The sequence below is a fragment of the Embiotoca jacksoni genome, unplaced genomic scaffold, assembly GCF_022577435.1.
Source record: "Embiotoca jacksoni isolate LCO1_2020_lvr unplaced genomic scaffold, fEmbJac1.0.p SCAF_7, whole genome shotgun sequence".
NCBI lineage: Eukaryota > Metazoa > Chordata > Actinopteri > Embiotocidae > Embiotoca > Embiotoca jacksoni.
The window spans coordinates 12,602,935-12,627,581 of NW_027185425.1; the positions used below are offsets into that span (position 1 = coordinate 12,602,935).

At 42.9% G+C, this 24,647-nt stretch overlaps 1 protein-coding gene across 4 annotated transcripts; it reads left to right on the forward strand.

Annotated features, from left to right (window-relative positions):
- The first annotated feature begins 77 nt into the window (after nt 1–77).
- Nucleotides 78–21,718, forward strand: ptp4a2b (protein tyrosine phosphatase 4A2b). Of its 4 annotated transcripts, none has more exons than XM_069175834.1 (7): nt 78–220; nt 16,727–17,020; nt 17,404–17,512; nt 17,607–17,699; nt 17,796–17,926; nt 19,575–19,649; nt 20,420–21,718. In XM_069175834.1, the coding sequence occupies exons 2-7, from the start codon at nt 17,016–17,018 to the stop codon at nt 20,529–20,531; spliced, it is 525 nt and encodes a 174-aa protein (XP_069031935.1). In that variant the 5' UTR covers nt 78–220; nt 16,727–17,015; the 3' UTR covers nt 20,532–21,718. The 4 variants fall into 4 exon arrangements, with proteins under 4 accessions (XP_069031935.1, XP_069031936.1, XP_069031939.1 ...); XM_069175835.1 differs by lacking the exon at nt 78–220 and adding an exon at nt 258–643; XM_069175838.1 differs by lacking the exon at nt 78–220 and adding an exon at nt 992–1,357.
- Nucleotides 21,719–24,647: the final 2,929 nt, after the last annotated feature.

Sequence of the window (24,647 nt, forward strand, 5' to 3'; positions counted from 1 at the left end):
TTGAGTGAACGGGCACGGCCTCGCAACCAGCGTTTCCGACCGTCCCTGAAGGTGTCGGCAAACCCGAGGAGGCTCCTCCCCAACAACAGTTCCCGACCTCCGGAGAGAATCCGAGCTGCCACATTGAAGAGGAACAAAAAGGCGACCTGACAGCGGTTTCTGCACTCCTCTCCACTTTCTCCGGGGTAGTCACGGGATTTCAATGTTCAGCCTGCTCTTTGTAAGTAATTATTTACCAAACTACCAAAAAAAAACCCCAAAAAAACCTGGCCTCTCGGAACTTGTGTCTCTTTGCCGTAAACGATATACGACGGTAGCGCCGCGGATCCGCTGGAAGCCCCGATATTAAAAGTTGGGTTTCCACGTCGTTAAGATGACCCCCACCCTCACCTCCACCTCCACCACGCCAACGACACGGAGCCGGACACACGGAGAGACGCGTGAAGGACCGTCCGTGGAGACGAAACCGGTGTGCGGAGCCCACGTTGACGTTTAGCTCGGGGGGGGAGAGCGACGAGCTGCGGGGACGGCCGGAGCGTTTGTTGTCTCCGCTGTTTGAAATGCGTGTTAGCAGGTATACATGTTGACCGTCACCGTCAAGTCGGTGTCGCCCACCCTCGTGTCGGTTGACTCTTAACACCCGGTGAGTGTTGACGTATCTACGGACCGGAGAGAGGAGAGAGGAGAGGAGGAGGGTTTGATTGGTGAAGTGCGGAGCTGAGCTAGACTGCGAGCTAACGTAGCTGCGTTAGCTCGCCGTTGCGGCCATTGGCTATTTCCCAAAAAGAAGAAGAAGAAGAAGAAGAAGAAGAAGAAGAAGACATGTGTTGACGGACTCTCCGACCACGAGCATCAGCGCGCTGCTGCGATCGCGTCTCATTTTGAAACGGGACACGCCGGGTGCTGATTACCGCTCTGTTATTGTCCAAACTGAACGTCGTCCGGAAATTCACAATAGGAGCTAACGTTAGCCTGTGAGCTATACAATGCTGCTGGTGGACGAGCACACACACACACACACACACACACACACACACACACACCCCGTTGAGCAACATCTAGTTTAACGGTAACGAAGACGCTGGTTAACGTGTTATCCGCCGTGTTGGTCGGCATTTGTCTGCACGGTGGTGGAGGAGGAGGTGGTGTTGGTGGAGGTGGTGTCGACAAAACGACGGTAGTTATGAGAAGCTCGGTCGGAGGTTAGTAACTTGATGGCCGGCTTTGACTGCCTTCCGCCCTTAAGAGACCGACCTGCAGCCCGGACGGTGACCTGTTTCTGTGAAGCCGAGATGTCAGACTTAAACGAGGAAACAAAGAGGCCGGCAACCCGATATTTCCTGTACGTCTGGTACCCGTATGTACTGTTTAATTGCTGTCTTTATTTATTTTATTTTTTTACCGTTAACTATCTTCGGTTTGACTCGGTAGATTCGCCAGGCTTTCCCCGCGTACAAGACGTAGCTGACACCGGGGTATTTAGGTGGGTCTGTAATTTAGCCTCGTCTGGTTTCCGAAAAAAAACCGGAAAAGCGCCCGAGCATTTAGCCATGTGGGCTCGTAAGTGAAATCAGGAAATGCACTCGGGGAGGAAGTTGACTGGAGCAGCTGTGACACTAAAGGCCGCTGCACATTCCCATGCCTCTCGGTTTTCAATTTATGACCTTCCGATGAATTTTTTTTTTTTCGCCTCCTCTCTGGTAGTAAATACAGCGAATACAAAATGAGGAGCTTTAAACATTCCTCCCGACATAGGCGGATGAGTAACTGGTGTAACAGGTAAAGCTAATTATACATTCCTGCTTATGAGTCACTGCAAGGTGACCCAATTTGCCAACAGACTATAGAAGAAGATGATGTATGTTTACTGCAGTTATCAAAACAACCTAGAGAGTACGGCAAACTATTTGAAATAACAAACAAGTCCCACTTTCCGTCACTGTACCGTTATATCTAACGGGCTTGTTTCACCAAAGGCCAGCATTTTACAACTTCAGGCTCGTTACGGCTTTTTGGGTCTTTTAAGGCTCTATCCACGTTTTTTTTTTTTTTTTTTTATTGTGGAAGTAGGTCACTCTGGCGACCTGCTTTATTTCATAGCTAATTGACACATGATGCGCTGGCCAATCTAGAAATAGCATCTTGCCACTCAGTCCTAGTACAGCACACCCTGCAGCTAAAGGCAGTCCTTACAGTAAGAGGGGGGAGGTAGTCATTCATGAGATAGTCAAACTCCTATTACCTGCGGGTCAAGTCTCCAGCCAGTAGTGCTTATTTATTCTTGTGCATGTTTGAAAATGACAAAATATAAGGTTAACCCTCAGTTCCCGTCTTCTACTTCATCACACATGCTCGTATGTATTTTGGGAGAACATCTTAATGACCCCTTGATTGCACTTTGAGCATCCTGGTTGTATTTTGGCTGTCTGTTTTCTGTTTGTAACAGAGATGACTTTTCTTCGGGCTGAACTACCTTTTAAATTTGAATTGTCGTGATCTGTTAAGAACAAATTGACGTATGTTATCCTTTTACGGCACTTTTGTAACAATTTCAATACCATTAAGTATTGAAATGGGCCCTGTCAAAAAAATGTGTTTTTAGCAAATTTCAAAACGTAGACGGCGTCTACAATAATGTTTTTATTTTGAAGTGCGTCACTCTTCCTGCTGGAGTAAATCTCATCAGTGTCAGTGAGCTGGTACTGCGTTTGTTGTACATAGGCGCCGTTTGCAGCCTGAAAAGGTCAATAAACTCAGTAAGTTTAAATGGGGGGCAAGTCATGACAGTAGAACACCTAATTTTCAAATGCATTTTTATAAATAAAAAAAAAAAAAGCACCATTCAGGAACTGGTATCAAAGTCAGGTTATTGGTGCTGGTATCAAAGTTTGGGAATACACTATGCAAGTTAGGCCCAAATCTAGTTGGATGCTGACATTGTAATTTACAAATAAAAGGGTGGTTCCCCTGTCCACTAGCAGCATTTAAAATGCACTCTGACAAGAAGGGAAGTTCTCAGCCTTGGTTACCGAAACTGTGAAAGGTGAAGCCCAGTGTACAGTAACATGATGCCAACTTACTAAGGAGGGTTACTGGGGGGAGAGGAACACCTATGTTGTAGCCTGCTGGCTTTCAGCCCATCCAGCCACAGGGTGGCTGTGAGTGTTGAAAGGTGGGTTAGAAGAGGCCTGTTTCACAGTGACTGCCTCACAGATTTGGCCAGTTTATAATCTTAGTTATTCCCCCGGGGGTCTGGCTGTGTTGAGGAGCACAAGCGTTGGTATTACTTTGGGTTCGCTCACGAACATCTCTCACCGCAAAGAAATTGTTTTGTGTTGAAATCAATTCAAAGTGGAGCGCTTTGATTAGATGCCCACAGTTGTTTTGTTTTTCTCTCTTTTGAAGCCGTTTAGCGAAAAAACCACATATGATTATGCATTAGCAGCCAGAGGCACCTTTTGTGTGTTTCTTGTGCAGTGTGTTTGTTAATGAATCATGCCCTGGTCGGCACGGTGTTCGTTTACTGTTGTTGCCACAGCATTCGGTAAAGCAGAAGCACAAGCTGGCGGTGTCTGACAGGCTGACATCTCCTCTAGATGCTGCTGCTGCTGCTGCTGCTGCTGCAAAACTGCCTTCTGAAACTATAGCAACAGGTAGGAATAGGATCTTCTTTTGTTATTTGTGTTTACAACTACCTTGTCATGCTCCGGAGCTGCAGTTAGCTGGGGAACACTCATCCCTTTACCAAAACCTGCTACAGTAAAAAGGTCTGGTTGTTGTTGTTATTAGAGTTGTTGTTGTTTGTAGTTGTTCCACCTTTTCTGATTCAGAAAGTGTTCTGGTTCTGAAGCAGATGTGGTCGAGAGAAATGCCGGATTATTTCACGTAAACAAACTCGTTGTGTATTCCTATTGCCGAGGCGCCGTTTTGTTTCTCACTGCTTCTTGGTCTTTTCTTCATTTCCTTAAGCAGCTTATTAAACATTTGAAATGTGCGACTACCTTTCACAACACGACGTCAAACTAATGTGTTCATTGTGGCCATAATCTCCCAAAAAAAATGGATTAGCCGCCGGCGGCTAATCTGAGTTTTCTGGGGTGTATTTTTGTGCTTCCGGTAAGGAAGCTGGTTTACATGTTTAAAAAGTTCTTTAGTCAGAGTATATGTGCAACCGATCTGAACCTTGACCCTCTTAAATGCTGCGCCTTCTAGTGCTCCTTCAGCGTTGCCTTGTGAATGTTTAAAGAGAGCACAATTGCTCTTCTCTGATCTCTTCACAAGGGACACCAAAATTCCCTGCAGAAGCACTTGTTGCTACCACAGAGATAATCGTTGGTATGGCAACAGGCATCCCCTGATGCTGCTGTCACAAGGCAAAGTTAGTTTCCAAATGTCAGAAGAATTGATGTTGCAGTGGGACTCTGCACCTCCTGGCAAAAATGTGAGCAGACATTCATCTGTCTGTTGCCGAGCGTTGGGTCTCCTGTACTGAGACGCATGTTTATTTGACACCGTCATGGACATTTTCTGGATTTTTGCACGTTGATTTCATTGTAAAGGTGTCCTGAATTGACTGTGGTTCATATAAATAATAATTAGATGAACCCACAATAAACAAGAAGCGTTTGTCTCTTTCAACAAACTAGTTAACCTCTATGGGGAGAAGTTGTCAGTTATTTGCCAGGGTGGAAGTAATTGTTAGCTGGAATGTGGAAGCAACACCTTGTATTGTCTTTTCTGCATAACAGCTGCACATATCTTTGTCCATCTTGCCCAAATTCTGCTTTGGTGCTGCAATCCATGCATCTGTGATGTGTTGGCAAACAGGTAGAGGTGCATTTCACTGCTGGGATGTTTGTCGTCTATGTTGGGAGATGTTATCCTGCAGCAGATTTAGGATTGTGACGTGAGATTATGACTTATCAAAGGAGCTCAAATGGCCGGATATAGTCCCTCGACCCATATTCCAGATCAAAGCTGTAAACTTTACTGTACTGTCTGGAGAGGTTGTGATGCGCATTATTATAGATGGCCATGTTGTTGCCACTTTAAAGGTCCTCGACAAACAAAAGTTTACTTTTAGGTCACTTACCAAAACACACGAGTGTGAGGTTAAACGTCAATGATTTACTTCCTCATTATATGTTAAGCAGTTTTTTTTTTTTTTCTCTCTCATTACGTTTTTAATTCTGCACTCTTAACATCCCCGAGATAATCACATCCCAGCACTCCTAGAACTAAGCCTGTACGAGGTAACGTTAAAATACAAGAATAAAGTGCTGATGGCAATTTCCAGATGGTGAAAATGGATACTTTACCGGAAGCATCTTCTTCCCGTTAGATGCCTTGTGTAAAACAGAATTCATTGCGACATAAGTTGTCGCAGTTGTTCTGAGTGGATGAGTTTCACCAATCATTTAGTGATCCATTGAAACGTTAGGAAAATGTTCAAACGACTTGGGTTCAGTCAGGTTCATGTTTTAATTGTGTGGGCTCATACTATGACTGTCCCTGGGAAGTTTCCTTTTTTTGTATCGCCAATCCAAACAAATAGTTTTATTCTAGTTCAATTCTAATTTCAGTAGTGTTAACGATGTCCTTTGTCCTTGTCTTTTTATTTCAGTTGTTGGCTTGTGTTTATTAGCAGCTCCAGGCTGCAACTACTCTTGGACACATAGTGGTCGTCTGCAATTTTCAGCTGGTTTATGGGTCAACTGGTCCAATTTTCCAGAAGCTCAGCACAAGTTTTAACAAATATTCCTGATATCGGTTATATACGGCAATAACTGCAGTCCAAACAGTGCAGCTGTATTTTATATCTTGACCAAAACTATAAAACATGTAGAGTTACTATATCATGTTTTATTTTGTGGCAGAAACACTTTTGGCTCCTTTTGCGAGAGTCGCTTTTCTATCGTGTGTTGGCACTTCATCTGTATTGAAATTATAGTCAAATCCAAGTGTTTTGTCTAAGTTTGCTTCTCTTTTCCATGCGCTTGTTCAGATGCTTGTGTGTACATTTTGTGAAAAGTGTGATGAAGAGTGCAGCCAGGACAAACTCCGCGAAGACAGAACAGGTCTTTGTTGAGACGTTTTCCCCTTTTCATTCCCATTTGTAAGGTACTGAGCCCTGGTCTCTTTTCAGTGCTTTCCAGAGATGGATCAGTCCTTGTCCTCCCCCCCCCCCCCCCCCCCCCTCGCCCTCTCTCTAAGCGCTATCAGGGGCCTTTGATCGTCACATTATTTATCTGCGCTCACTCAGAGGCTGCAAAGCAGTGTGATAAGTGGGCTTTGCCATGTGCAAGAGAGCGTGTGTTAGGGGGTGTTTCTCTGTTCATGGAAATAAAGGGCGTGTTACGCGTTCTCTCACCTCTCTTTTCTAGCCCGGTTAACACGGACACACGAAAGCCAGAACAACAAGTACTCCACAGGAAGATTAGCTCCTGTCCTCTGGGAGCAAGAGAGAGGGAACCTGTTGTGCTGAGCGCAGGATCGAATGAGGATGTCTTATTTAACACGGCATCAACAACACTAAGCTGGCCATTTCAACACAATAATTGCAACTGTCTTTTTTTTTTTTTTTTTAAACATTTCAACTTTCTGATATTTACAGCTAAATAGTTTGTGTTTTCCTTCATTTAGCAGAGCAAATATATTACGCACCGTTAAGGGTTACACCCGTTTCTAACAACATAACATACTGAGCTACCAGAGGGGTGTACTGCAAAGTGAAATTAGTGGGTTAGCGAGGTACGTTGAGACTAAAGCCAGGGTTGTCAAGTACCACGAAGGTGGCTCTTTTAAGCTGGCTAAATCACCATGGTAACCGATGCTGCAAACTTAACCTGGTCCGGAGCAGGTTATGTTGGAGATATTGGATCAAAACGGAAGAAAGCACCGCCTACTCACCAGTCAGCTCTCTCTGAAAATCTCTTGAGTGATGCTTTTATATATATCGTTTTTTTTATTTGCTCCTTATCTAACAATAAAATGAATTTGATGAAATAGCCACGTGTAATTAGTCTGCCCTTCCTGTGCACTTTAAGATAAGGTGTTATTATAGCTCAAGTCCTTCAACTTTGGTGATACAGTCACAAAGTCCGATTTATTTAATTTATTTCTTTGCACATCCTTCCATCATTTAGCAGCTGCTGCTGTGCTGCTTTTAGATGGATTATGTGTTTAACTTTAATGTAGTTTTTTTTTTTTTTTTTTTTTTTTAAATGATAGTTTGCTCGTCGTTTTAAAAATATGCGTCTCTGCTGTCAGAACACTTGTTTGTGATTGGCCAGATATGGCAAACACTCCCTTTTAATGTGAACGTGCTCAGAGCCTAAAGCAGAGATCCGGAGTTAAGAGAAAGCTGATCACCACCGTCGTAGTACTGATTAGCTCTGACTCACAGCCAGCTCGGGCAAAAAAAAGAAAGAAAAGAAGCCTGCGTAAGCTGCTCACCTCTCAGTAAGTGATAAGTGAATCGAATCAACAAGATGCAAAAATAAGGACATAGCAGCAGTTTAACATCCTCTTTCATGCAGACATGTTTTTGCTGTCGGCAGTTAATTGAGAAGCTAGTCCTGCTCCAATGGGCCACGTACAGAAGTTTGTTGCTTGCAAAATTAATCTGCTGTGACTTATTAATGTTAATTTTGTAAATTGGCCAAAGCGAGTCTTAAGTTGATGTGGTATCACCGAGGCGGTGGCTGCTCCACCAGTATTCACGTTTGACCAAATGTTTTCTAAAGAAAACGGCACCGTTTTGAGATTTTAAATGAAAGTTGCTTTTTTTTGGTTCAGACAGACCAACACGGTCGTGAGTCATTCTTAGGGAGACAATCTACCAGTTAAAGTACCACTAAACGTCAAAGCATATTAATATTTTAAGCTTGTCAAACTAAAAGCTCTGCATCGGTACCACGCAGTCAAGTTATTCTCGTCATGTTATATCATAGCTTGTGTCTTTCTTCACTTCCGTTAATATAGTTTTCAACATTTACTTTGACCGGTTGGCAGTCATTTTAAAGTTAAATTAGCTTCCTGCTGTTTTGGGTTTAGTCTGAAGCAGGATACTCATCAGATCACTTTTGCATTACAGCCATATTCTTATTTAAAGACTCCTCCACGCCTCAGTAGGCACAATTGTTTTAAGTCAGTTGACTTTAATGTTTCCCTCCTTTATTCTGCGCTATTTATAGACTTCCCCTTTTGTTTTTAGCAGATTAAAAGTATCTGAGCAAGTTTAGGTGAGACATTGCGGTGAAGCTATAAACCCATTCAAAGAGGTCTGCTGTGGAAGGAGAAATCCAACTTGTGGGCGGCCGTGAGGATATTTGTGCGTCTGTTGGTTTGGACTGTTGCATTTATAGAGGATCCAAACTATTTCTAGGCTTGATCAAATACTGTCCACCCACATACAGACTATAACAGGAGGAGTATGATTTCTCTTTACGAGCAAGTGTAAAAGGAAGTTCTTTGTGAAAGTTTTTCTACTTTTTGTTGACCTTTTTTTTTTTTTTTTTTTTCCAAACAATGAAATATTACGTTATAAGTTATCAAAGTCTGAAAATAAAACATTTGGATCTCAATTTTATAATGATATTTCTTAATCAAAGTTAGATGTTTGTTGCTCTGCTACCACGTTTAAATGTTGGACTGAGGGAGGTGGTTTTATTATGCGTCCATTTTACAGTAGTCCTACCCAAAGTGGGAGACTGTGTATCTCAGGGGTCTGTGCTTACAGAAAAATCTAGCTTTATTGTATTTCAAACCACAGAAACCACAAGCCTCAGTCACAGTAAATGGCTTCTTTTTGACACGGGTAAACACCGACATGACCGGCTGTGACTCCTATCTCAAGTATATGACTCTGACAAGGTGAAGCTGTCCAGAATTCAGGTAGTCTGTTATTTTTACTCACAAGCTTTGAATTTTGTTTTTGGATTTGATGTTTCTTTCCATACATATAAATGTGCAGTAAATTTGCCTTCCCGTGCAAATGCACAATCTAATTAGTCATATGTTGAAAAAAAAACAACAACCAGAAAATACCATTTATCATTTCTCCAATGATAAATGGCATTTTTGTCATGGCAACAAATTTATTCAATTCTCGACTTAAAAGAAAAATAAATGAAACGGTTCATTGACTATCAGAATGGTTGGCGTTGAGGTGTTGGTAGCAGTGGCAATAAACCCAACACTGCTATAATTAAGCTGCACCACGCCAACCCTTCCTTACCCACATTGCAGAGTAAGTAAAGGTGCTGTTCTCCAAAAGAACGTTTTGAATCGTGTACCAGTTCTTCCCAGATCCGTGACCATATTCTCAGAAACACACGGCTGGTTATATTGACAGATTTCAGTCAACAATACATACAATGACAGAATCTCCTGACTTGAAGTACCGCTTTAAATCCAAGGCTCCTGTTTGTAATTCCCCGGGTGTGTGCAGCACAACAACAGTATGGGATCTCTGTTGGAGTCCAGTTTTGCATACAAGCCTCCATCTCTCAATGCTGTCTTGTCTAGGCATGTCTGTGGATTTTAGTGTCTTGCCTGTTTCACGAGATAAACTGGTGAGGTCCACACACAAAAAAAGTCTAACTAAACGAGCTTATTGTGGTTTTTGTGTGTGTTTTCTTTCTTTCTTGCCTCTTTGTCTTTGTGTGTTTGCAAGCATGACTGATGGCAAGGGAGTGTTGTGCACACTACTTCCTTTGGTGTGTGTGTACTGTTTGCTGAATACTGTGGTGACCTGTCATCATACCCCACATTGACAGGCCTCTTCAGTATTGGACTGTGTCCTGTGAGTCCACAGCACTTCACATTCTCATTTAGTGTCCGACTAAGGTGATAGGAAAGTCATTAAGAGCATTTCTTAGTTTCTGTATGACCAACACATAGGGCTTGGTAAGTGTTCAAAAGTTTTGAATCATGGTCCTGAAACTTTGCCCTGGATATGGTTCTTGAAAGATCCTTTTTTCCAATACCAATTATAGAGTCCATTTTACCAAAAAGAAAATAATATTAGACATTTAGTACAAGCTCTTAGTTTCCATGCAGTTTAAAGGGGGAGAGTGTAACCCAGGTTAAATGCCTCACATGCAGACTGTCAGTAGATGTCTGCCCAAGTGGAGCTTATGTCTCGTAAAGTCTATGTTGACTCACTTATGCTAATGAGATAACACTTTTATAAACATAGCAAACGTTTCCTTCCAAAAACAACAACAACATTATTATGGGTACGTAGCATAGCAATTGAAATTCAATTTGGTACTGTATGACAAGGTATTTTTTGACACGAAACAATATCAGAGCGACTTGCATAAAAGTATCCCAAGTTCTGCACGTAGCCCAACAAATACATTCTTCTGGTAGACATTGAAGAATGGAGCAATCGGTTTATTCTAATACTGCTCTGCTCCAGCTGGCAGGCAAAAACAGAGGGAAAGCAGTCATGTGTGGCATTTCATAATGCAGCTGCACCTTCACACTAGGCGCTTGTTTTTCAAAAGAACACAAGCTTTTACCCAACATGTGCTTTGTAAAGTAATCTCATTGTTGTAATTGAGTGAAAGACTGGTTTTCCAACCAGTTTGATGCTTGTCTCCGTACTCCAGGAAGAATAACTATAGTTTTCGTGTTAATGAGCGTATAATGTAAGCTGTGGTTGGCCTTCATCTTTGAAAATGGATCAGAGCTTGCTGTCGGTGGCCCATACAGCCGTTTTGAGATGGACCAGAGTTTACTCTCGCAACCAAGTTTGGCAGCACCTTTTTTTTTTAATTAATTTTTTTTTAACTTAAACGCATGTACGAAGGTCCGCAAACATGCCCTTGGAACTTCTCCAATCTGGTCAAGTGTGAAAATCCCCCCCCTAAATTTAGCCACGTGTTAGTGTCAGTCGTGCTGTTCGTGTAAAGTTGGCTTCTGTTTGGCTCTTCCTGTAATCAAATCACTGAGCTCTCTCAACCAGCTGCTTTTCCCAACACTGGTTTAAAACAAATGAGAAGTGGATTTTTCTCCTCTTGTTTTTGGTGTGAACACAATTTAGTTTGAGGACAGTTCCAGTTTGAGGTGAGATCCGCCCACCCAGCCTATCGGCACTATTGACGTCACTCCGTGAAACCAGCTGGCCTGTTGGGCAGGTGTGATCCTCTTGTTTAATCACAGCCGTAGTCTTTGCTCTTGACTTTTTCCTTTCACTTAACTTTTTTGCTCTCTTTCCGTCTTGTTGAATTTGTACTAATCCGTTGTTATGTCCTCTTCGGGATTTCTCTTGCACATCACAACTTACTTGGCTTTCTTCTTGTTACTATTCCTTTGTCCCTATCCTGTCTGCCAATCTTTTATTTGTCACTCACGGAGGCCACAGGATTGAAGGCATGCCACTGTGACACTTTGCTCCAATTCGTTTCCCACTGCTTCACGCTTTCTGTAAGTTTGTGTCAATGGTTTCCCCTGGATTCTCCTCGGGGAGTTTCCGATCAGTGTGCGTCATATCAGACAGGTAAAAGCAGAACGCAGTACCTCCCTGTCACCTTGTATCGACGCACATATACTCATAAAAGCTTGTTGCCTGAGTAAACAGTCTGAAAGAAACATGGGTGTTGCAAGCAGGGTGGGTAAGTGCGAGTCAGAGCCTTTATCCCTCTCATGGCATCCCTGCTGCTCTCACTTCAAGCAGAACAAGGCTTCCTCCAGCCTGCCCTCCTCCTTCTCCTCCTCCTCCTCCTCCTGCTACTACTATTACTCCCCCTACTCCTCCTCTTACTGTCCATACTGCCATGGATGACAGGCGCTCCCCCTGCCACTCGACTTGGAGCTCACACAACAAATTGGCCCTCCAGCTGCTTCAAGGCAGTACAGTCTGGTCTTGCCCGGTCTGGCTCCAGACAAAACATCAGTGAGAGATGCACAACCTCAAACCACCAGACAGGGATGCATGTAATACTAACATCTTTCGCAAGGGAGGAGGAAGATGGACTCAGACATTCCACATTGTGTGTAAAAAGTCTGCCGTTTTGCCACCGTGCCTTTCCTCTCTTTATATTCCATGTCCAGACATTTGAGCTCCCGTTGCTCTCGTGTGCATGTGTGTTTTTCTTTCTAATTTTAGACCAACATCCTCGCCCTTGTGGCAGATGTATTGCCCCCGCCAGCTTGTGGCTATCTACACTGTGTGTGTGTGTGTGTGTGTGTGTGTGTGTATAGTAGTGGTGGTGGTGGAAGAGTCATGGAGATAGGCCACCTGACAGCTATCAGGTGACGGCAAGAGCTGTCCGCAGCCTGAGCTTTACAGTTATGGAGTCCCACGGCAGTAAAATCCTTAATGCGGGGAAAGGTTTTCAATTAGCACTCCCACTGTATCAGTTCACTCAGTCCATGCACTTAAGCTGTGATAACTTTACAACTTCCACCCACAGTGCCCTCCCTATTGTTGGTATTATGAGCTTTGTTAAAGCTTATCTCTTACACTCAAATCCCTCTATAACTGAATACCCCCTTTTATTTATTCATTTATTTATTTATTTTTTTTTACTCAGTTTGATATTTAACCAGACTTCATTTCATACTTCTTCAGACAGACTGATGAATCATCCTAAAATGATGACTTGGCAGTTACAGGAAACTCGTGCCCCGGCTCCCATCCTGTTGCCCCCTTTATCACCTGTTCAGGTTTACATGTCCGTTTCTGTTCTGAGACACTTTGCTCCTTATCAGCCGGGACGACGACTCCCCGCCTCCCACACAACCATTGTGCTCTCTGTATTCTGCTGTTCGTTCTCCTGAGTCACTGTTGCAGATTTGTGTGAGGGGCCAGCTGATTTGGGAAGTTCGTCCTATCAGCTCTCAGTCGGGCCGTTTCCCTCACTCTGTCTCTCTCTCTCTCTCTACTTGTCTCTGTCCTTTTGCAGGGCTACTAGACAGTAGAGCATGTGATGTAGAACAGGGCACCAAGGGAGCTTTCTCTGGGCCACTGTGGGGGCCGCTGCCTTTACTCGGTGACCTTTCTCCCAATTTAGAATATATATTTGTACATAGACATGCACACACACAAAATGCCAGCTGTATTCTGTACTAGTGTTCCTGTCATTTGGCTCAGTTGACGTGCTCTTCTACTACAGCTGAGCGACTCGTCCTAACAAGAAGGCGGCCTTAATCTCAACTGTAACTTTTCTTTACCTACAACTCTAGTATGATGCTGCACCTTTTTTTTTTCTTTCTTTGATTGGATTTTCACATTTAATACCTTCCTTGTAAAAGGGGCAATCAAATGCAATTTAATCGGGTTGTAGTGTCAATTTATGCAAAAAAAATAAATAAATACAGACCTGGTCATTAAAGTTGAAATTGAAGTGTTGTGACATTCTGCTTTGTTCAGCAATGCCAAGGTAATCAAATAGAATGACTACAAAAGAAAAGATTAGCGTCATCACAGTTTGGCTCATTATTTTGGTATTTTTTTTTTTTTAAAGCACAAATTTATGGTTGTTGGACAAGAAAAAAAAGAAGTGATTTTTATGATGTATATTGATCTGCAGGTGAAGCTACGATGAAAAATAATCGTTAGTTGCAGCTGTTAATTGTTGTGTGATTTGGCCCACTTATAACATGGGTTCATGTTTGACACAGCTGAAGTTGTCTGACTATTTCTCAGTCTACACTGCTGCTTGTTTCCTGTGTGGTTAAACATGTTTTTGCTTCTACAAACACATTTGTCGAGTGTGTGTGTGTGTTTCTTGTTCTTCCTGCATTTGATGCTCTGTATAACTGCAGAACCAGTTTGCAAATTTTCAAGTGTGATTTGCATGCGTTCCCGACTGCTGTGATGGCAGACGGGCAGCCCTGATGTTGCCACAATTCACTCGCTTCTCTTTTGAGACACTTGCTCAAGACTGTTGACCAGAATTACACATATCTTTCGTAAAGATCTTGTCTGCTTTTTTTTTTTTTTTATATCTGCTTATATGCGTAATTTATGAGCAGTTGACAAGGAAGCCAGGCATTGGTTTTGGCTAGAGCTGCACCTTTCCTGATTAATTATTTGTTGCTCCATACCCTGTCACAAAATGGCTAATAAATACCAAATGTCCCTGAATATTCAGTTTACTATCGTTAGAACTACTTTTCTGCTTGAAAAATGACAAACAATTCTAAGACTATTGGAGTCGTTGTTGATGGCGAGCTGCTACTTATTTAGTCAGAATGACTGACAGGATACAACGAAATTGAGTCCAAGTTGGTGCAACACAGGAAATAGAAAATAATGCTAAAATAAAAAAAAGATACAGATATAAAAATGATGAAGAAATATGCGTGTGTTTGCCTAACCCTATAAGAACAGTAGTATTGGGGAAGCGTGCTGCAGCTTGTGCTCTGTGTTTTGGGTTCATGTGTAACTTTGTGGATGCATCCAGGAATATGTACGTGGATGTAGTAGCAGAAGGGATTTAAAAAAAAAAAAAAAAAAAAAAATGTTTTACTGTCTTCAGTCAGATCAATGCAGGAGCGACATGTTTTAGTGGACAATTTAGCCTGGTTAAGGGATGGCAGCCATAACATAAAGCATTGTAGCTTAGTCCCCTTCAGTGTAATACAAGGGAGCTGTTGATCCTGCTCCACCTTGGCCACATGGGCTTCAGTTCGTGCAAACCACGGTGAACTGAAATGGTGTTTCAGTCTGCCTCTTTGCTTCTCTCTAACCCTACTGTTGGCTGCATTCAAAACCCAGACTGTATGAAGTCACTTTGTGCATCTGGGCAGCCATCCACAATCCAGTTGCTTTTCATCTTTTAGCACAAGCTGTCATTGCGGTGTCCTTGGCGTGTCTGTTGGTTCTTTTTGTTCTTCGGCGTTTTCCTGGTGTTGCCGTCTCTTAACTGTCCGCTTCCCCTTTCCACGGCCAGTCACCTCAGGTGAAAGCCACATGTTTATCTGCCCCCCCCCCCCCTCTCGACACTCGTTCGGCCTTTTCATTTTCGGAGGATTAGAAGCTGATGAAAACAAACCATAGAAGGCACCTCGCTCTCGGTCCAAGCTTCAGTTGTCTGCATACAGCAAAGCCCCTCTCTGTTCAGTGCTACTCAGAGGTGATAATTAAACGCATCACAGACGGTCTCGGACATCACACACTGGCAACAAAAAAAAAATCAAAAAAAAAAAAATCAAGGCTGTTTGGAGTGTCCTTATAGCTGTTGCCAAGTATAAAAGATGGAGCGGAGGAAAGACATTTGGGAGGCGTAGTGGGCTGTTACATCTCTTTGACTCTGGCTTTGTGGTTGGCAGTTAATTGAGAGGGTAAGCGACAATGTTTTAGAGGGTAGGAATAAAAGAAAGAAGAGAGAGTTGGTGAGGTTTTCAAGAGTGGCTGTCCTTAACTCGCTCTGTTTTTTTTTGCAAAAATTGTACGAGTTGCAACAAATGACGGTGAAGTTAAATAACCCGAGTAATTGTGAGTGAAATAGAAGCGAGGAGAGCGACTGAGAGAGTACAGAGAGTCTTGTGTCGCTCTCAAGGAGGTGAAAAGAGGGAGCGTGGGACTGAAATGCTGGTGCTGTTTGAAGCTCTGCCCACCCTGTAATCCTCACCTTGTGACTACTGCCTGTGACACGGTGCTAAAGTCCGAGGCCTTTCTCTCAGTTTACCGCCCACTACCTTGCCTACGTAGTCAGCGTAGTGATAGCCAGCTCTCGTCATCCCTTTTTCCTCATCCAGCCCCGGCCTCACCCCCTCCCGGCCTCACTACTATGTTGCTCTGAGACGGTTCCAGCCAGTTTGTGGCGGCTGGGTTTAGGCTGTCAAGGACTTGGCACGGTTGAACTGACTGCTCCCTGGCTGGTTACAGACCAGACATTACCTGTTCTGAAAGACACCCTTTATGAAGCGAGCGTCCACGCTCCGTGCTGCGCATATTATTAGTTTCCATTTTGGTGACAGGTGGTGAATTGGTTCTGATGTAATCTAAAAGTGTATTTCACTGCAGACATAACGTAGGGTGGAATATAGAAACCGTCATGTTTGGGCTTTTTGTTGTTTTTATTCCCAAAGCTGAAATTTCAGGCGTTCACGGGTCCGGTTATATCTTTAATTTTGACCAGAGCTCTGAGCGTGCTGCAGGTTTCAGTTCGTCAGGACTGGGGCAAATGCAAGTTGCTAAAAGGACCACGGAAATCAAGGCTCAACACATAAGTTGTGACAAGGGCAGCAAGTTTTGAGATAACTCTTTTTCTTTTTGATATTGTAATTGTAATTTTAAATTTTTTTATTTTTTTCTGTAACTTAAACTCCAAGCCTATTTGTGGTCTTTTACACAAGATTATATACATGAATAGAATCAGATGAAATAATGGGATGAATTACTGTTGAAGTTCACCCAGGGCTCAAACCTCTCATTCAGGCAAAAGTTACTATAACTTACTTATAGTACACTTAACATCACTACTACTACTAATCAACGATAAACATGCCATTATTAACGGTAATTAAATGCAGCTGATTAAATTTACCACGTAATTCATAGCGAGCGAAATCAACAGTCGTTAACTTAAATATGCAGCTTGTTAAGACACTGGTTATATAATTGAAATAATGGGTGTTGTGATTTCAAAATCAGGATATATATATATGATAAAAAAAAAGTATAAATGTTCAGCCATCGGCGCGTGTGATGTCATCAAAATGCTAATTGTATAATCGATGTCTCCTCGTTCTGCTCTCTTCGCAGGGTTTCTGTGTTGACTTGAGCCGTACCTATATGGCGTGTGTGAGCGGGGAATTCTGCCAGGCACAGCACCTCACCTCCGTGGAGAAGTGAATCGGCCGCCCCCTGAGGGACTACGCTACCCAGAAACCCCCCTGACCGCCAGCATACTCGGAACTGCTGACCTTTCCAAAGACCCCCCTGGGATACTGCGTAGTCCTTGGCCTGACTGTCCTGCCTGTCCCAACCGAAAAGAAAAACCTTTGCTTTTCCACTTTCTCCTTGAACAGCCAATCACAAACAGCTCTCCTGAATGGGGTAAACTGATTGGATGACTCCTGGATAGTCTCCTCATTTTTTTTTTTTTTTTTTTTTTTTTTTTTGGTTTTTTTTTGGTTTTGTTTTTGTTTTTTTTTTCAATTCATTTACATTTTTTGTTTTTGTAATAATCACATTTTTGTTTTGTTTTTTACATCCTGGAGTACTGTGGACTAGTTGATCCTTTTTGTTACCTTTCTCTGTGTGCATCATACCCATAGTGAACACCTGTTGTCTCCTGACCCATCCTTCTCCACGTGTTGTCGTTTTTATTTATTCTACCTTTACCTGAATACATCAATCTCCTAGCAGTCTTTGCTGACTTCTGAGCCAAAAGTCGCTTTTGTTTTGTAAGAGTATTTTTATTGTAATTGTTTTTTAAGCCGTCTCGCCAACATGAACCGCCCCGCTGCAGTCGAGATTGCCTACGAGTGCATGAAGTTCCTCATCACCCACAACCCCACCAATGCCACGCTTAACAAGTTCACCGAGGTAGGCCTTCATCTCTTTATGTTTCTATCTGTGTTTGCGTGCGTGTTTGTCTGCAAGTGCTCCGTCTTACAATGTCCTGTCTGATCTCCGCCAGGAGTTGAAGAAGTTCGAGGTGAACACGCTGGTGAGAGTTTGTGACGCCACCTATGATAAGGCTCCAGTGGAGAAAGAGGGGATACAGGTCCTGGTAAGAGTTCACGTTTCTTTGCAGCCTTTATTACTGCCTTTATTACTGCTTTTCACAGTCGCGCACTTTTTACTTTTTTTGTTGTGTCTACTTAAGGACTGGCCCTTCGACGATGGGGCCCCCCCTCCCACCCAGATCGTGGACGACTGGCTCAAGTTGCTCAACACCAAGTTTCGAGAGGAACCCGGCTGCTGCATCGCTGTGCACTGTGTGGCAGGGCTGGGCCGGTATGTACGGTCTGCTGTTGGTCTTTCTCTCAGCTTAAACCACTCTGCTATTTACCCAATTAAAGACATATAAACTGTAAGACCTGCATAGACCTTTTATCCAGAGATCCATCCATCCATCCATACATACTGTACATCCTTATTTGGGTCCAGATCCCGCACATCTCTCTCAGGTCAGAAACACCAATTCGAAGGTAGTAACACATCAGCTTTCTCTCCCGTTTGACACAGTATCTCTTCCTCTTGTTTCTCCTTGGTGTTTGCATTATGCGGCGAGTGTGATGCTGCTGTAATGTCGGTTAGACCACATCTCCCTGGAGTGGCTGTGATGCAGGAGAGATTAAATGGACTCTGGTCTGAGTGCGCACACACACACACACACACACACACGGCACAAAAAGAAATGATCATTGAGATATTACATGCGCGTAAACTCTCCTGATCTTCCTGTTGTCAAGCCCTGCTCCTTCCTTTACCTATCTTCAACCCACAGCAGTGACTGATTTAGTGTCCATCATGAATGCTCGCCCTGTCTTCCTGCTCCTGACAAATCAGCTGGGTACATTATCCGCCACCATTTACAACAGTCAGTCATTGCAGTCTGCAGGCTTGAAAAGAAGGCAATTACATCTTTTATCTAATCTTTGTACATGATCTGCCTGTTGGTCATGAGCTTGCACGGGCGACGGGCAGATACGCACACGTACTCAGACAAGTGCGACAGTGAATTACAGTCGCGTTCTGCTGAATAACAACACTAGTGTGAAAACAAAGAAGGCAGAAGCACATGATGTGGGCGAGCGAGTGTGAAAATGTCCTTCCTGACCACAAGTGCACAGAGAGCCAATCAGTTCTCAACGGCTTCTAGCGTTTTGCATTGCTGTGGCATTCCAGAGGCTGTATAATTCCCAGTATTGGTTAGACTGGCATTTTCTGAAGCCATCTCCTCCTCTTCCCTGTGCTGTGTTTACTGCAGTCATCTGGCTTTTCCATAGCTTCACATTCTGGTCTGCTTTCCACCAGCTGACACCCGGGCCCTAAGTGTAGGAGGCAGCAGCTACGTGCCTCCTCGTCGTCGTCGTCGTCGTCGTCGTTGTTTGTCCTTTCTTTAAAAATACTCTCACCCCTCCTTTGCACACTTTCACACTATTATTTCCATTCTCATTTCTTTCAGCGTTGCCTCTCTCACATACTCTTGAATTTTGTGCGAGAGAAAAGCCACTGAAGGAAATGCCCCGTCAACACTGCGATCCGAACTGCCAAGTGGTGTAGAGGTTTTTTTTTTTTTTTTTTTTTTTTTAATATTTCTTTATTTTTTCACACTCTATCTCCTCCGGTGAGAAAGGAGAGGCCTGTCTTACTGTAACTTATCACAGCTCTGTGCGTGTGAGGCTCAGGGTGTGAGAGCGGTGCCCCAGCAGGGGCAATGGTGACCTTGTGCACCCCTGTTGATTTCCCAGGCCTGTTTCCCAGGTTACCCCCCCCCCCCCCACACACACACACACACACACACACACACACACACTCAACACCATTTTACTATGTAACCATGTGAACCATGGCATTTAATCTTGTGTTCTCCTTCTCTCCTTCTCTGATGCTCTCACTGTCTCCTTGAACCGGTCCGTCGGATTTCTTTACCTCTCAGAGCTCCAGTCTTGGTGGCCTTAGCCCTCATTGAGACTGGGATGAAGTATGAGGATGCTGTGCAGTTCATAAGGCAGTAAGTACTCAACCTCCTTTTGGACTTTAAAGGTTTTTAATAATGATTTAACGGTCCCTTATGGTTAGTACTTGTTAAGGTTTTTATGAAGTAAATCACAGATTCTCTTTCTTTTGCTTTGCACATGTTGATTATGTCTTAAGTTTTGAAACTGTCTGACAACAGTCTGAAAAATCCTACGGACTGTTAAGTTTAATTTTAGAATAAATAAAGATGTACTCTACAAGATGGCTGGTGTTAAAGGGACGCAACAACATTTTGGGAAATACACTTATTCACCTTCTAGTTGGATGAGACTGCTCCCAGCCAAGAGATGGACCAGTGCATAAACCCCAGTAAAATGGCAAATTGTCATTTTTACACTTTGGTTCTTTGTATAGATTTAACAACAAAGATATAATGTGTTAATTAGTGAGTTTGAATGGTGCTGTCAGTGGGTTTTGTTACCTTTTGGACCGAGCCAGGCCAGCTCTTTCCTCTTGTTGGTGGTCTTTGTTTTTGACGCTAAGGTAACCAGCTGCTAGCTGCAGCCATATATTTAACTGGCAGCTATGAGAGTGGTATCGATCCTGCCATCCAACTCTCAGCCAAAAAAAGAGCAGATAAGCGTATTTCCAAAGATGTCAGCCTGTTTCATTACCACAGTAATCACTGTCGCCTCGTGTGTGGTGTGCTCCGTGTTCTCCGTTCTAGATAGCATTATTTTAATTTCCTGCCCTCCTCCTCCTGCCCCCCCCCCTCACCCCTTCCCCCCCTCTTGCTTTTCACAGGAAGAGACGTGGAGCCTTCAACTCCAAACAGCTTCTTTACCTCGAGAAATACAGACCCAAAATGCGTCTGCGGTTCAAGGATACCAACGGCCACAACTGCTGTGTGCAGTAGGCTACCAGTCAGTGCATCTTTCTTATGCGCATCTAGTGGGGAATCTTCCACCAAGGGGAGATAAAAAGAAAAAAAAAAAAAAAAATGAAGAGTGCTATCAGTAATTATTGTGATGATTTGTTAACACTGAGTCATGGTTAATTGATCAGAGAGCAAGCGAGTGATCAAATGAATGAATCCAGATCTGGGGATCCACCAGCCGAACCAATGAATGGAAGGTCAAAGCACACAGATAGGCCCGCCTCCCGGTTACACTGTTCAACCACGGGCCAGAATTTTTCAACTTGAGTCCATCCTGTTTCTTTTTTTTTTTTTTTTTCTTTTTTTTTTTTGTTTTGTTTTGTTTCAGTTGTAATCATGGGATAACAAATTTCATTTTATGAATTTTTATTTTTACACAAACATGGTGATGAAAAGATGAAATGTTATAATATTCTGATTTTTATTTCCACTAATTATTGATATTATGATTAGGCCAGAGTAATGTACCTTTTAAAAAAAACAACAAAAAAAAAAAAACAACAAAAAAAAAAGAACTTTTTAAACTTTGAACACATTGTGACTGTCCATCTTTTTTGCACAAAACTCAAAGGTTCACCTGAAAATGCAGTAATGTTTTCCTTTTACCCTTCACTTGCTTAAAAGTCACTTTCAGTTTAGGGGTTCACTGAGTTTGAATATGTCTGCAATATTTATTCACAAGATATGATATGTGTGGCAGTTATGAGTTTGGCAGGGGCAAGGACACTTTGTTATCCAATAGTTGTTTTGTTTTTTATCCTTTGAGAGCCATGTCTTTTTTTTTTTTTTTTTTTTTTTTCTTGTTGGAGTGCAATAAACAGTCCACCTCAGATAAGCCCACCAAACCCTGCTGAGCATCCTACACACACACACACACACACACATTACACATACACTCAGACACTCATCCAGGCAGTCAAACAGGGAAAAAAAACAACTACTACGACAGGTACTTCTCCTGCTTTCATTCACTCTCCCTAACAGGGCTACAATAGGACTTCCCGAGATATGCTTATTTAAACTCGTACACAGAGCCTAAGATCCAATCTGAAAGAGAAGGTGGAGAAGAATGAAAATGGTCAGTTTTTTTATCATTGTACCCATTTTGAAAACATCCCCAATTCGTATTGGTTCTTTAAAAGATAAATAAATTGAAATAAAAAGCACACTTGCGTCTTCTGACTCACTTGATCGCATTTCAATAGATGAATTGTGAACGTTTTGGTTATTTTGTGGTTGGTGAAGAGGGTCTGTTTTTGATGGTGTGGATGAAGTTTTTTTTTTTTCCTGTACACAAGGTAGTTGGAGGTGATGGTTATAAAAAAAAAAACCACAATAATTTTGCGGGATATAAGGCTATACATCTTTTTCTGTGCCGTTGATGTTGGTCTTCGTATTTAAGCTTTAAGTCAGTCATTTACATACTTTTGTCGTACCAGTCACCGTAACAAAATGTCATTCTCATCCTATTTTTTTTTTTTTTTTTAAACTGTGCTACAGTGCTGTCACTTTGCACTTGTTGATAAACTTGCTCGGTGCTTCACAGACAGTGTGTGTGTGTGTGTGTGTGTGTGTGTGTGTGTGTGTGTGTGTGCGCGTGTGTGTGCGCGCTCAGTAGGCATGTCAGTCAGAGGCTGCCCTACATGTCCTTACCCCATAGAGAGTGACTCAGCAGCACGTGGCCGGCACAGGACACCGTGGGGCTGAGAAATGACTCACGACCTCAAACCGGTTATCACGACCGAAGCCAGTACCTGAACCAAATTCGGTGCCCCCTCTGCTGTTTAAATGCTGTCACTGCGACTGCAATTCAGGAAACGTTGACGATGGGTACCAGGACGTGCCAATGCTGTAACATTAACAGCGTAATACCTCGGAGACAGACGTCGGGGACAGCCGGTAACTGCAAGTTGCCATAAAATGTGTCTGCAGTCAAAGCCAGTGATAGTTTCACACCCCAGAAGAAGTACGACGTGGGTCCAACATTAGTCGGCTTCTGATCTGTATTAAATCATTGAAGATAAAAGAACCCACCAGTTAAGAGCATACAAGGGCAAAATATTAGATGAATTAAGTGACATGTTAATTTTTTATAATTGAATAAGCACTGACACTGATAAAGTATGTCTGTTATTGTCACTGCCTTCAACAACGCAGTGGAACCACAAACGGATGAGCTTGTTTTACCAGTTCATTGCTGCGTGGCCTGCTCTGAATAATATGAACGTGTCATTTTCGACTTTGAAATTGGCGATGATCGATTTGCATATAACTTTTTATTCAGCGTTTCTGTTGAGAAGTTGCAGATTCATTGTTGAGTTGTAGACACGAGTTGCAGCATTAAAGCCACAGAAAGGAAATGGTTTCATCCAATTCGACTTTCGAGAGAACCAAGATCGGTTTAGATAAAGACGTAGACACCCTTTTAGATAAGAGATGTTTACTGACGCGCGAGAAAGAGATGCGCATCTGGCTGTATGCCGCGTTTCCCACCGATAGTCGTCAGTTGGAGCTGACTGGATGTTGGCGGCGCCGTAACTGACGCAGCCCAACAGACGGGTGACTCCGTGTCGGTTACGACAATGATCAAAGGCCGCAAATCTTACTGCGAGAGGAGAGAGAGGCCTGCTCGTGATTCTCGCTCAGAAGAAGACTCAAACTGTTCCTAGGTCACCTTCATAAATACGCAGCACTTTACAGAAGCTGTAGGCGCTCGAGATGTCTACAGCTGGACTCGTAAATTTGACCCAGAACATCATCAGGAAGATGTCTGATCGTCTCAAATTTGCTGTGCTGCGCGACGCCGACCCGACACGGATCGAGCCGGAGCAATGAAGAGCTATCTTCGGCAAGAAGAAGAACATTTACGATATTTACAAAGCCTTCCCTTTTTATATGACTAAAGATGGAGCACACGCGCCGCACTTTTAACATTCATTCACGCATATAACTGTTTAACCTAGAGACACGTGTTCCTACGGTTACCGATACAAACTTTACATTTTGAGGGACACCCGCACATATATGCAGGGATAACAAACTCCACACAGCTTGGGGATTTAAACCCAGGATCTTCCACACAGATAAAAAAAATAAATAAGAGCTATCCAGAAACACAACCTTGGTCTACGAGGCCGGTCGCAAAATACAGAGACAGGAAATAGACCAGCCCCAGTCCTCCCTAGTTTTATGATAAACTGCCACTTGTGGTTTTGTGAGCTTCATAAAATATGTATACACCAAGGACTACTTTTTTTTTTGTTGTTGTTTTTTTTGTTAATATACATCCAAATGCTGCTGGAAAGGCAGAACAACTGCTTCTCTGCTTAACAGTAAAAATGTGAGTATTTCAATATCCCTGCTTGTAATTCAGTAAAAGGTCACGTGAATGGAACATCATTTTAGATCCTAAAAATTAAAAACGCAAATAGAGATAATGAAATGCTTTTAACCACCGAAAAAAACAAACAAAAAAAAAAACACGTTTTCTACATTTACATCACTCAGCCAGAAGTCAGCGTTTTTTCCTTTTGTGTGTGTTTTGCTCCAAGTTCGACAAAAAGACTGAAAGTTCAGTCAGTTTGGTCTGAACTGTGGTCTCGGGAGCAGATCAGTCCATGTCGGGGACGAATTCACTCTTACGTCATCTATAAACCGTCGTTTGCGATTTTATGTTTTGCCACCTCAGATCAAAGGAAAACGACCTGGATGCCAGCATGAACAGAGTCCACGTGGAGCACACACGAAGGACGCTGACCTCTGCACACGACCTTCATACATGTCTCACGGTGTCTGCGGAGGAGGAAGAGGAGAAGAGGAAGAGGAGGACCTGCAGGACGCCACGGGGGGGACCCGTCAAAAGTTTGCGCACCCAGCAGTACGTGCCTGTCCGGTTTTTACCTACCACGTGGTGACTGTTGGGTGTGTTAATAATAATAATAATAATAAACTTGATTCGGATAGCCCCTTTCATACAAGAAATGCAGCTCAAACTGCTTCACGGCAAGTTTCAGATATAAAGGAACATTAAGAAATAGAAGGCAAATGAGATAAAACCGATAAAATGCATAATAAACATTGTGTGTGTGTGTGTGT